Below are 14,132 nucleotides of genomic sequence, written 5' to 3'. Positions count from 1 at the left end.
ATTTTCATTATACAACCAAAGGAAACATTCACTTGCAAATGGAAAACCAGCTTGTCTGGAAAAAAGTCACTGTTTTAAACAACAGAAGCAAGCAAGCTTTGCACCAAAATCCCACCTAGTTAGTCAAGGAACTATCCTTTCACCTGGCTGGCACAGCCCTGTTTTCACTGACCAAGCATCCTGTGTTTTCCACACACTTTCCTGAGACTGTGATAGCCCTGATAGCCTATGAGAACAAGTCAGCCCACGTGGCATCACCTCCTTTCCCATTTCTTCCTGAAGGGCATTAAACATCTTTGTTTGTCGAGCTAAGTAAAAGGTGGTCATCAATCACAAATACTTTAATATTTGGTAAGGGTAGCTGAAGGGAAAGGGCTTTGCTTCCTTTGTGTTGAAAACTGCTGTCCCACGAGACAAATGAGAGTTGGCTTCATGGTCTTGTAAAGAGCCAAGCCTGGATAAGGTCTGTCCTTCCAGCCCAGAAAAACAACACTACCAGTTCAGGAAAACAAACTTGCTCTAGCAGAGGATTTTTGGGTCACATCCAGTTCTCTGAAGTGAGTGGGCTGGTCCTATCATACTGTTCCACCCAGTTCTTGACTCCTTCATGTGCCTGGCAACATTTGAAGTTAAAAATAAATATATTTTTTTAAAAAAATAAAATATATAGCTCTTGCATTTTTTCACCTCAAATAAGCGTGACAGGAATTCCAGACCAACACTTTCACTTTGAACAGCTGCTTTAAAAAAAAACCACAAAAAACATTTTGAATGAGGTCTGGGTCACAAAGAGGCAATGCTTCTGTCAAAAGGAACCTTCTCTGTACACATCATTGCAGCAAACAATAACAGAATTCTGCCCAACATCACACATAAAGGCCTTCACTGCCCAGTTAGCCCACGAAAAGCAGTAATTGTGTCCCTAAATGAACAAGAATCCTAAGGTGATTAAAATACAGCTAACGCTGGCTGTCAGTGCTTCAGGAGAAGAGAATTCCCTCAAGTGATTTCTGATCAATTTTTCATATTTGGTTGACACAAAGAAACAAGAAACACTGCCAGGAATTCAGCCTACATCTCCAAGACATTCCTATGGGAAGTCTAGCTTTGCTTTTCCCACTGGGACTGCTAAAGCCTCTAAAATTAGAAAGTGTGCCACGCCAGAAAAAAAAAAAAAAAAAAAAACAAAAAAACAAACACAAAACCCTTCAAACTAAGCTCCCACAGGTTCATTGAAAAGGGCACAGAATTTTGTCCTGCTCAAAGCCTGCCTGCTGCTCACCATTCATCAATGGCAGTGCCAGGAGAGCCATGGACACGGTGTGGAGGTGCTCCACAGAGCCACCCATTCATGTGCAGTGGCTTGCTGATACACTCAAGGGCAATAAAAGCAAACAGCTCTTTTCAAGAATGCAGTGGAAACTGGAAAACCAAGAGGGAACAAGTAGGGGCAGCTCCACCCCGTGCACAGTACAAAGGCATTTGGGACACGGCGTGTTCCCAGGGCACCCAATGCCTGTGATGGGCTGCTCCTCTGTGACCTGCTGGTGAAGGCAGCTAGACTGAGACAGAGCATCTCTCCCTGCTTTTACTTAATTCTCTAACTAAAGATAGACTTCAAAAGCAAAAGACTATCTAAAGAGCTAGTTACATTGGGCTTGCATAAGTCAAAGAAACCTCTTGCTGAGCAGGAGGCTCACATGGCTTGTATTAATCAAGCCTTTGTTTAGCCAGGAAGTTCTCCAGCAACAAAATGCAGTGCATGCCCATGCAAGCTGTGCTTAAGCCAGTACACAGTTCATTCCCCAAAGCAGAGGGGAAAGAATGAGCCATCACCCTGGGACTCACCCGTGACCAACCGTGGCTGGTTACCCTGACAGCTTTCACTCAGCTTGAGTATGCAGCCTTTTGACAAGGGAACATCACACAACCTGCTCCAGCTGAGGAGCTACTCATCATGGCTGTCCACCCTACCATCTTGAACTTCATAACCTTCCTAGCATCCCTCCAGTTTTCAGAGGCAGAACACCACGTCTGCAGCCTGTCACAAGCACATGAATGCCTTTGGTGTCAACCTGACGTTAAATTTTCTGGAGGATCTGGTTCTGATTGCCTGAACACAAACTGAACCCCAACTTCCACCATGAGCTCTGCAACCCAACGCTCTGTCAGTTCCAAAACTGTGCTTAATTTAGCACCAGGTATTTTGTGTTGCAAAGAAAAACACCCAAACCACCCCATTTCAGCGTCTTTCAGTGCACTTCACTCCTACACACACCCCTGAAGAGTGTGGGGATTCTGCTCATGCATCGGCAAACCATTACCAATTAACGTGCCTTAACTCTGCCTCTCTGAAGACTGAGCATACGTGGGTTCCTCCCAGTGACTACATGCCATGCTGCCAACACTTCTGGAGCTGCTGCTGAGCAGCAGGCAGGCTTTCAAAACAGTGGGCACCTCCAGATTGTTTTTTTTAACTGCTTTACAGCTAGGCTCCAGCCGGCAGCGTGACTGAGGTGTCCTGTGCCTCAGAGCCCAGCACCCTGCTTGGTTCTGCAGGGAAGGGAAACACCAGATCACCCCCATGCTGCCATGCAGTGCTCCCTCTTCACACAGCTGCCCCTTCTCAGCACCATGAATCCTCCACCACCTGCCCATCACCATGCTGCTCCTTCTCAATCCTTTTCACTTCACCTTTTTTTCCCCATCCCTGCTACAATTGCAAGTCACATGAAAACCTCTCCTCATCTGAACGTTTGACTGCAAACTGTGTCAGGAAAGAAACTGTGATGACACCAAGGAAAGTGGAGACAGCAAAGGCAGGGACAGCAGGGCCTTTAAAAGCATCTGTTTGGCAAGGAATGAAGGTAGGATGGCTGTTCAGTGACTTGGGAAAAAGGGCAGGACAAGACCACAAGATGCTTTACTGAAGACAAATCAAAACCTGAAGAGAAAAATCCTTCCAAGCACAAACCACAACCTGAAATGAAAGCTCCAGCTCTTACAGCACATAGGTCTTAAACTGAGCCAAAGTTTGGTAAACCTTTAGGTATCAGCAACAGTCAGAACACCTCAGAGCTGTTTGGATCAGCATGACCTATACCATGAAAAAAAAAACCAACAACTTTCAGTGCTGTCAAGGGTTTTTTTTTTATTACATTTCTTAGCTTTAATTTTCTGCTTTCACAGGTATTGTCTGTTACCACTGACTGACTCATGTAGGCAAATACCCAATTTGGCAAATTGGGTAGGCAAATCCCAAACAACTGGGAGGCATTAATGAAAACAATCAATTATATCCAACTTCAAAACAGCAAATAAAAGCAATGATCACTTTTGTTTGCTATCAATAGATGCTTCGAGATGTCTCCTCATAACATATTAAAAATTCAAGTGATCAAACAGCACATGAAATTACACACAAGTAATGAAAACAGTCCTGAAAGTGTTGAATAACCACCATATGCCATTGGAGAAAAGGCAGTAAAAGAAATACTTAACTTTCAAGACTCACTCTTCCCCAGTCTGATGGGCACTGTGTTTAAGCTGACCTTTCCACACTAGGCAATAAATCATTTCCCTGAACTTTCATGGAGGAAGACTCCTTGTCCCTTCAGCAATAAAGATGCAAAAGGGATGCTGAATGACTCTAGGCGAGGCCAGTCAAGCAGTCAAAGGCAGAAAGTCTTGTTTCTCTGTGGCCACTTCCTGCTCTCTACCAAGTGAGTGAAAAAAAGATGGCTAGAAAACAAAGGAAGTATCAGCCTAGGTTAACATAGATCACAGAACATGAGAGGTTGGAAGGGACCTGCAGAGATCATCCAGTCCAATCCCCCTGCCAAAGCAGGATCATGTAGGGCAGGCCACACAGGAACACACCCAGGCAGGTTTTGAAAGTCTCTTTTCATAGGAGAGATGTTCAACTCCCCTAAACATCCTCTTAGCCTTCGTTGGACTCTCTCCAGCAGGTCTCAGTCCCTCTTGCATTGGGGAGCCCAAAATGGAACACAGTATTGCAGAGGTGTAGTCTCACCAGGGCAGAGGAGAGAGAGAACCTCCCTAGGCCTGCTGGACACACTTTTATTAATGTACCCCAGGACAGCATTGGCCCTCTTGGCCACAGGGGCACATTGCTGTCCCCATGGATCACTTGCTGTCCACTAGGACTCCAAGGTCCTTCTCCATGGAGCTGCTTTCCAGCAGGACAAGCCCTAGTCTGTACTGGTGCCTGGTGTTTCTCCCCAGATGCAGGACTCTGCACTTGTCCTTATTGAACTTCATGAGGTTGACCTTTGCCCAGTTCTCCAGCCTGTCCAGACCTCGCTGGATGGCAGCTCAGACCTGCCAGCCTTTTTCCTTCTGTTCCAAGCTAAGGTAAGAGTTTAGGGGCAGAGGACAAGAAAAAGCTACAACCAAAGTTCCTGGTCTTCTGGGTGGGATGAAGAGGAAACAACTCCCAGAGCAGACTAAAAGCCAGCCTGCTTTCCAAAGCAGCTCAATCATTTGATTTCCTCTTCTCACATGGATGCCAAGGAATGGGGGCTGGTCTCCAGGTAGAGAAGCAGCTTTGAGTTTAACCTTGTGGAATCACCTCACCAATGGAGAGCATGATACTCATTCATTAAAGGCAGCACAAGGACATTCTGAAACCTAAGTTAACGCTCCACATGGAGCGGCTCTGTAACACCAAGGCTGTTGCTTCACTGGAAGCACATTGTCCTGGCTCTGTCTTTAACAGGCTTATCATTCAGCACACCCCAAGGACATGCATTAATAAATCAGAGCCCTCTCACACAGTCAGTTCCCACAGCAGCTAAGCAGCTGCTGCTTCAGGGGACAGTGAATGAGGTGCTTAGGATAACCAAAACCCCCTTCTCCTTAGCTTGGAGGCACATGCAAAGCTACAAATGAAAAGGCCACTTTTCTGAGCAGCATGCTGACTTTAAATAATCCATGAGGAACAAGGGGAAAGCTTTCAGGAGGAGCTAAGAGCACACAGCATAAAGGGGGAAAAAAAGTGTTCAAGATCAAAAGAGGAAATACGTTTGCAGGGTGGAAGTTCTACAGCGTGACGAAATGAGTAACAGAAAAGGAAAAATAAAAAGTAAACAGCTCAGCCATTTATAGAGCTCACAAAATCCGAGGTTCTGCCCCTCTGCTCTGCCTGATGAGGCCACATCTGGAAGATTGTGTCCAGTTCTGGACCCCTCAGTTCAAGAAGGGCCTCAGGGAACTGTTGAAGAGTCCAACAGAGAGCCACAAAGCTGCTGAAGGGAGTGGAACATCTCCCTGCTAAGGAAAGGCTGAGGGAGCTGGGGCTCCTTGGAGAAGGAGACTGAAAGGTGACCTCATTCCTGTTTGTAAAGATGTGAAGGGTGTCAGGAAGACAGAGCCAGTGATGTCTATTGACAGGACAAGGCAGTGGGTGCAAAATGGAGCACAAGAGGTTCCATGTGAACATAAGGAAAAACTTATTCACTGTGAGGGTGACAGAACACTGGAACAGGCTGCCCAGAGAGGTTGTGGAGTCTTTCTCTGGAGACATTCAAAACCTGCCTGGATGTGTTGCTGTGTGACCTGCTCTAGGTGATCCTGCTCTGGCAGGGGGGCTGGACTGAATGATCTTTCAAGGTCCCATCCACCCCTAACATTCTGTGATTCTGTGACTGTGTGACTTGACTGACATTCTGTGAGCAACTCCCACTGAAGTCAAAAGCTGTGCTCAGAGAATTTATGACGAAAACCTTGGAAACGGCAACAAGCCCTTTAACATTTACCTTCATGTGAACACTCATACAAGCAAATGAGCACCAGATTCACACATAGAGACTTTCTTCCTACATCAGCCTGCTCCCATTGCATCATTTCATAGTCAAATATTTTGGGAATTAAATCCTCTTAAACCACCACACCAATACACTGGCAATTTGTGGAAAGCCAGCAGGTTACAAAACGCTAACTCCGCTCCAGCTGCTAGAAACCACATTAACAGAAAACTGTAATTACATCATGCATTTTGCCACTATTGCTTCCTCTTGTAAACATGTGCTCTTGCTGTTAATGATAACACTTAATCAAAAAGGAGAGGAAAGACGGTCTACAAGATCATCTTCTGAGCTTCCTGCTTAAGGGAGGCTAAACACTGTACAAGCTTCTGACTAAAAACTCTTTTGCTCAGAGAACTGTCAAAATACCTGCTGAACAGAAAAATGGTTTAAAAAGTGGGGGGTTAAAGCATACAATTTCATCTTACAAGAAAACCTCACCCTCTGTGTTGCCTCTACTACTCCTGCTCTATCCTCTTCAGCAAATCAGACAAGACCTGTTGCATTTTACCTGTTGCATCTCTGCCTTAACACACAACTGCTCTGGATCTCAATCCTCATTTGTACTTGAAAGGGGAATTTGCTCTCCCACTCACTCTTGGCAGTCGTTGCTTATCACAGCTCAGGGGGCTGAGAGCAGGACCTGCACAGCCACTACCCAGTCCATGGTGATGTGCCCTGGACCACAGCACAAAGCTGGGCACAGGGATGCTTCCGAGTGGACGCACTGGTGAGGAATAACACCAACAGCACATACTGGTGTGCCAGCCTACGTGAGGGACACCAAGAGCTGAATTACTAGGAAGGTGTAAGACAACACTACTATACAGGTCCTCAAGCACACTGGGAAGGATTTAAGAAAGACCTTGTCAAAACCACAGGCAAGTGCATCACTCGCTGTACATATCTGACACGATCACCTACCCAAAGACTACAGCACTAGGAGATAAAGCTCTGAGAAAGAGCTACCAACTGGTACAATCCTCACAGCTATCCTACAGATTTTTCAAACCATGAGACCAATAGTTTTCTCTGCACAGCTGGATAAAGCACTTCAACAAAACCCAGCATGAACATCCCTGCTGGTGCAGCTCCACCAAACCGCCTGTGCCACGCCAGCTGCCCATCCACATCTGAGCTCATCCTCACTCACCGAGGTAAAAGGAAACAAGAGGCACTGGAGCTTCAGACCAGAACACCTTCTTGCAGCAGGAGATCAAGAGCTGCACACAAACTGAGAGCTATTCAGAAGTCAAACCCCATCACACTGGGCCACCACTCAGCTTTGTCCTGCTGCACATCTGGGCAAACAGCTGTAAGCTGCTGGTAACATGCTACCAACATTTTGGTTCTCAAGATACAACAGATCCCTCAACTACTACAAATATTTATTTCTCAAATGCACAAACACTGCAAGGGTTTTCAAACGCACAAAACAACTTTTCTCCTCCACTTTCATACCTCAAGAAACTTTAGGTACCGCCAAATTCAGGTCTAGCCCAAAATTTCACCTCCTGCAAAGGACATTTAGAATTGAGTAGAACGAGAAAGTCTCCTAAAACACTGCACTAGCCTGAGCACAGCAGAAATTGCAAGGAGAACACTGGCTTGAGGTTCTGCCACAGGAAGATCAAACAGAAGGCAACAAAAATATTTAAGTTACCACTCGCACTCCCACAACATAATGTTAAAAATCAGAAAGACTGCACCAAAATAACCAGAAAATGCAAAGTGAGGAGTGAGAAAGATAAGGAGAAATTAGAGATTACTTAAATAAAACTACACCCACTGTTTCAGGATGAGAACATTAAGATCAGGATTAAGAACATGAAGGTGTGACACAGAGACATCTATACTGTGATCATCACCCATCAGAAGAGCAGGCTGCTTTTAAAAATTATGGGAAGTATTTCCACTACAAATTCAACTGGCAGGATGCAGCTCCTCACAGAAGTAAAGGATACTCTGAGTTCACACTCAGAGTTGAAGTAATAAGCATACTTACACTACTACTGCTACAACGAGGACTTGCAACAAGTTGTTCCACCCCTGCTCTCCATGTACTTTGTGACAATGACATTTGTCTGGTCCACATATCCATCCACATATTGGATAGGTTTAAGGCCCCTTGGGAATGCAAAACTCAGTTTCATCTTAGCACAAATGTTTTGTACAGTCAAAGAAAACTAAGTTAGTCATTTAAAGACTTTGAGTATCAGCACCCTACAACTACACAGCAATCCCCTAACCTACTTTCTCCCCCTTCCTCCTCTTTTTCAAGCTACTAAAACCACACATTCTATTTACCTTTCTTGTCACCCTCACACTTCTATTCTGGCCCAAGTCCTGAGTATTTAAGAACTGCATTGACCTACATACAGTCAGTGGTACACAGGGAAATGTTTTCAGCAGTATCTACCTGACTCAGGCTCTTACATTGCAATTTCAAAGGAAACTGGTAGAAAAAAAATGTACTATTTTCCAACCTGAGCAGAAATGCTAGAACTTGTATGACTACATCTGCTGGACATACTGGAAATCTTTAAAGATCTGTGCCCAGAGGTTTAAACAAGATGTTTAAGTCACCCAAAACTGTACCACAATAAGACATCATTTTCAAGCGTGAGCAATGAGGTGTTTTTTTTTCAGTACTTGAAACTGCATCCAGCTAAAAATGCAGCAAACAGTAACACAACTCCTGAGATACCAGCAAAAACTAAAAGATCTCCACCTGCCTCCCTCCAGCAGGAACAACCAACACTCCATTGCTACACTGACCATGAAAGATGAAATGAGGGGAGTCCCTCCATTACACAGTCCCAGCTTCCCCAAGCCTGCTGACAGGCAGGGGTGGGAAGGTCACCTGCATCACCCCTGGATGATGGACAGGCTTGGGACCCTGCCTGGACCAAGGCCCAACACAGATCTCCAGCCCAGCCCACTCTGCATGCTGGCCAGAGCACTCCAAGCCATCCCTCAAACCAAATGGCTCCTCCACTGACCCACTCTTTCTTGACACAAAACACCCCAACTCTGCCCAAAGCCCTCCTGAGCAGAGCCCCAGAGAAGCTGCCAAGATGGCTCCTAAGCCTTAATGGACCCCAGAAGAGTTATCAGCTGGCTCAGGGTGTCTGGGAGATGTCAGTGCTGGCCACCCACACACAGCCCTCAGGAGGATGAGCTAATGCCATCCAACAGCTCTCACCCACCCCAAGTTCAAGCTGCTCACACCTCATGGCCAGGCTTTTGTCCCAAGAGAAAACCAAGAGCGTTAAGCCACTGAAAACTAACAGAAGAGAACAGAAAGGATATGGCAGATAGAAGGTGGCACACCCTCTACAGTAGACAGTGTCAGGCAGATGGATTTTGTAGCCCCTACAGCAGTGCTGGGCCGCTGAAAGGAAATGGAAGTGCTGGCAGAGCAGAGAGAGGAACCAAAGCAACGAAACCAGGGAGGGAGAGAGAGAGAGAAAGAGAAGCCCACAGCACAGAATGGTTTAGGTTGGAAAAGACCTTTAGGGAGCATCTAGTCCAATCCCCACCATGGGTAGGGGTATCAGAATAGGGAAGAAAAGGAGTGACCCAGAGGTAAGCTGAGCTCCATCTCCTGCTGTCAAGCAAGAGCATGCTGTGATCAACAACAGGAAATGTTTATAGAGCCAGACAAACATTAAATGCTTAAGTAAACACACATGTACCAAACAGCCAAGCATTCATATTCATGAGGTGCACGTGTTCATGGAACTGGGAAGGCTATTTGTGGATCTAATACTTCATTAACCATTTTAATGAAGCAGCAAAACTACTGGAGAATCGAAACAAGCCCAGCACCGACCCTCCTCACTGCTAATATGTTTATTCATGAGCTCCCAGGTCAGCACTGTAGCAGGCTATTAGTAGAGGGGATGGCTGGCAGGAGCAAACCAGTACATTATCAGAGCCTGCTTCTGGCCAGGAGAGGGGAAAAAAGCCTTTTTCTGCTCTCTGCAAAAGCATAGCCACATAGAAACACCATGGATCTAGGCAAGACCTCCACATCCAGCCAAGCCTGTCTGCGAAGAGATTTCACATTAGTGCTCTACAAAACACAGCTCTCAACCAGACAGCAGCTCCACACGTGCCAGCCCAAGACAGTGCTCACACCCATCGCATCTCAAGTGCCCATCTCGCTTTTGCCACAAAGAAACCGCTCAGGCTGTGAACCAGCGGAAGGTTCATCACAGAACCAACACTCAGGGTTTGTTGGCATGGAAAGGGGCAGCAGAAGTCCCACCAAGTGGGGTGAGAGCAAGAGGAGGCCTGGGCAGTTGCGGGAGCAGGAAACCTCACATCACCAGAACCTACCACCCACAGCAGCCCTTTACACAGGGGCACCTGCCCTGGAGCTCCATGTAGTGATGCAACCCAGGGGAATTCTGGCCTGCAGTGCATCCAAAAGGCAAGATGACATTAATGCAGGATGCTCAGACCAAACTATCTTGTCCCCTCAGGGCTTTTGCATTGTGCTAGTTCCAGCAAAACTTGACTGAAAACATTGTGCTTCGTTCAAACGTGCACCACCAGCCCAAATTTGAAATTAGACATGGAAAGAAAATGGATTTGGAGAAACTGAAACTGGTTTTCCAGCCCAGTTTAGGTGAAGTCTATCAAAGCAGGGGTCGATAACCAGGTCATAGCAAAGAAACCAAGCAGGAAGAACCCAACAGGCAGGAATTGCCACCAACAGCTCCACCACATAGCTCAAAAGCTGAGCTCACAGCCCAGGGTAACATCATCTTCATTGTGCTTGACCTGCACGAGCACCACTACAGAAACCTGACCAGGCAGTGGCCAGTCCCACCTCCAACACCAACAAACCAGAAGTATAATCAAAGTTCAGACCAGACTTTCCATTCCCCACCCTGCAGTGGAACACATCTAAATAACCCTGTGTTTGCTGCTGCACAAAACTCGTATTTTGCATCTCACTGGAGTAACTTGCAAGGGCAGAAGTGTTCCCTTTTTGGTCACACCGGACAATAAAGAGCAAAGACTCTTCAGTGAGCCACAAATGCTAACTGCGAACAAGCAGAAGAGCCTTGGGTCTGACAGCATGGGATGCCTGCAGGGACAAAGCTCCAGAGCAGCCAATTCTGTCCCTCTCAGCAGAAAGAGACAGCAAGAGAGCACTTTGAACCATGGCATCAGCCTCGGGAGATAGCAGGCTGGGGTCAGAGAGCAGGCTCGGGGCAAGAGCAGCTGGCACCAGCATCAGCAGCAAGCATCCGCTCGAGTCCTGCTGAGCGCCACATAGCTTCCCTCACACACACAGGTATGGCACAAGCCAAGGGCCACCATCGTGAGAATTACTGTGAAATGATCATTTTCACAGTGCTCGTTTAATAGAAACTGACAGAGTCAATTGTTACAACAACTGCGGAGAGCATTTATCAGTTTACCAAACTTGGTGGAAAGATGAATTGCGTCCTCTGACTACCCAGGTGTCAAACAGAGCATGTGCTTTAGGACAGCCTCCGAACCGAGGCGAACACAAAGGACAGGCTGCAGATCGTTGGGAGCATGGAGAGCACAGTTACTGTGGCACAAGAGATATGCGCACCCTGTGCCAACCCTAACGCGGGCAGCGGGAGCCACTCGCAGCACAAGCCTGGAGCCAGTCCTCAGCCAGATGTTGGCAGCTGTGCAAACAGCACAGGAACGCTGCCTTTGAGGTTCGGGACACGCCAGCGCCAGGCCGGTCCAGCTGTGCTCTGCCCGTCACTACCGCGACGCCAGCGTTCACCTGGGCACAGCAGTGGCCACCCGTCCGGATGCGCTGCCAGGGACCCGCCCGAATCTGCCTGACTTCGAGCAAACACCTCCGAGCTTTGTCCTGCACTCAGCCCCAGCCTTGCCATCGCCGCTGTAGAGCCGCTCCTAGCATTCATTGCCCTCCTCACTGCAAGCGAGAGTTAAACTGTTCGGTATACCGGCGGGCAGGGTGTCCCCGGGCAGCTCGAGCCGCGGCCCGGGAAGAGCTCCCCAAGACAGGCTCCGCTTCCTCCCGAACGAAACCCCCGAGATCTCCCCGCCACCCCCACCCCGGAGCTGCCGCTAACGGACCGAGCCGTCCGTGAGGGTGTCACCGGCCAAAGCTAACCGCCGTACCACAGCTCGGGCTCAGCCGCGACACCGGCACCCGCGGGAGACCGCTGCGCTCCCCGCTGCCCCTCAGCGCCTCGCTGCATGCTCCCAGCGGCGGCAGAGCCCCCCTGCTCCGTTCGGTCCCGCAGCGGGCAGCGCTGCCGCCGACACCCGAGGCCGGACGGGGCCGGAGCGGGCAGGACGGGGTGGCTGGAGCGGGCGGGACGCGGTGCTGGGACCGGGGCCGGGCAACGCTTCTGCCCGGAGCCTCCGGCGGTGTGTCCCCTACTCCCCAGCGGCGAGACGCGCGGCCGCGGTACTTACGTCGTCAAAGAGGGACCCGACGTTGGCCGTCACCAGGAGCACCCCGGCGCCGGCCGCGGCCCCCTTCACCGCCATGGCGCCGGCGCTGGCGGCGGGCGGGCGGAAGCGGCGGCGCTGCGGGGAGCCCAGGGGCGGGCGCGGGGCGCTGCGGCGAGCGGGGGCGCCTGGCCCGCCCCGTCAGCGCGGGCGGGCGGCGGCGAGTCCTCCAGGCGCGGGCAGCCCCGCGGACATCCGCGCCGCGGCGGGCCGGCCGCCCTGCGGCTGCTGCGGCGGGGCCGCGGCGATCAGCGCTCGCCCGCCGCCACCGTCGCGCTGCTGCCGGGACGGCTCCCGCCGGCGGAGGCTGGCGCCGGGCCGCGGCGCATGGCAGGGCGGCGGGACGGGGCGGCGAGTTCGGCGCTCCCGGTTGGGCTGGGCTGAGGCGCTAGGCTGGGCGCTGCGTTCTGTTCTGCTTCGCGGTGCTGCTGCTCCTGCCGCCGCCGCTCCCGGCTGTGGCGGGCGGGCCGGGCTAGAGCTCTGCGCCCGCGACGTCATAACGGCCCCGCGCCGCGCTTAAAGGGGCAACGCCACCTGGGCGGGGGCGGGGGGGATGGCACGAAGGCGCTTGCCGGAGGCGCTGAAACCACAGGGGAGAGTGTTGTGGGCCCCACCTGCACGGGGGTGAGGCCGGACCGGACCAGGGCGGGGTGGAGCCCGGCGGGGCAGGGAGTTCTCCCCGCCCGGGCGCCGCCTCCTGCAGGGGAACCGGACGCTCTACCCCGGGGCGCGGCGAAGGCGGCATCCCTGCTCGCGTGTCCGAGAGCAGTACATACTGGGGGGGCTGTGTCCCGCCCTCTGGGTGCCCAAGGGGTGTTCTCCCAGGCCGGGACTTGCTCCCGGAATCGCCCGGCGGAGGGCAGCGCGGCTGCTGACCCCAGTGGTACGAGCCGATGAGCATCCCCAGTCAGCCCGAGCCTCAGGACGGGGGCACAGACACTGAAATAGTGCCTCGGGGCAGCGCGGGCGGTTTCCCGGTGCTGCCAGAGTGGCTTCAGCTAACGCAGGTCACTGTTCCCGAAGCGGACTCAGTACATTGCCCACGGGGCTGTCCCGGGGAAGGAGGGTGGGGGGCAGCGGTGAGCGGTGTCGGGCACGCTGTGGTTTGCAGCCAGACATAGGTAGCAGCAGCATGAAACGGCCCAGAAAGCTCGGGAGTGTACCGGGGAAGTCTTAGCTCACGAATTCCCTTTGTGCGAGAATCTTATCGATAACTTGCTTGAGGAGCCAGAGAGGCGATGGATCGGTCCTTTGCTGCACTGTGCATGGCTCCCCTCCCGGGGTTCTCTGTATTGCATAGCAGGTCAGGAACGAGCACACAGTGTGCAGAAGGCTAGTGAAGGTCTTACGGAGCTTTGGAGCTGGGGAAACTCTTGCCGAAAGATGGTATGGACAGAGGGTCATGGAGCAGGGCAGGGAGATGGGAGACCCAAACTAGATACAAACCCACCAGGGTGAAACAAAATGTAGAGGCAGATCTTTAGGTGGCCCTGCGTTGGCAGGGGGGTGGAACTCGATGATCTCCCTCCAGAGGTCCTTTCTGACCCCTACCATTCTGTGATTCTGTGATCTGGAGGTGCCATGGCAGAGAGCCTGGTGGTCCAGAATGTACAGCAGGAATGTGCCCATGCAAAGAGCGAGTGACAGCAGCATATGCCCAGGGTTGAAAAGCCAACGCTTGATGAAAGAAAGGCAAAATTATTCCCAATAGCCAAAAGCAAGGATTTGGGCCCCCATCAGCAGTGCTGGGGCCAGCTCTGCAATCTTCAGCACAAGAGGGACACAGACCGGTTGGAGTGGGGCCAGAGGAGGCCATAGCAATGA

At 50.7% G+C, this 14,132-nt stretch overlaps 1 protein-coding gene across 1 annotated transcript in view; it reads right to left on the bottom strand.

Annotated features, from left to right (window-relative positions):
- The window catches only part of INPP5A (inositol polyphosphate-5-phosphatase A), a 247,976-nt gene extending 235,629 nt beyond the window's left edge, over positions 1 to 12,347 (bottom strand). The window contains exon 1 of the mRNA XM_054382194.1: positions 12,273 to 12,347. Within this exon, the coding sequence (XP_054238169.1) occupies positions 12,273 to 12,347 (75 nt within the window). The remainder of the gene's footprint in view (positions 1 to 12,272) is intronic.
- Positions 12,348 to 14,132: the final 1,785 nt, after the last annotated feature.

Source organism: Indicator indicator, chromosome 7, assembly GCF_027791375.1.
Source record: "Indicator indicator isolate 239-I01 chromosome 7, UM_Iind_1.1, whole genome shotgun sequence".
In the NCBI taxonomy this organism is placed as follows: Eukaryota; Metazoa; Chordata; class Aves; order Piciformes; family Indicatoridae; genus Indicator; species Indicator indicator.
Note: the sequence above shows the minus strand (reverse complement) of the source record. Positions and strands in the feature narration are given on the sequence as shown.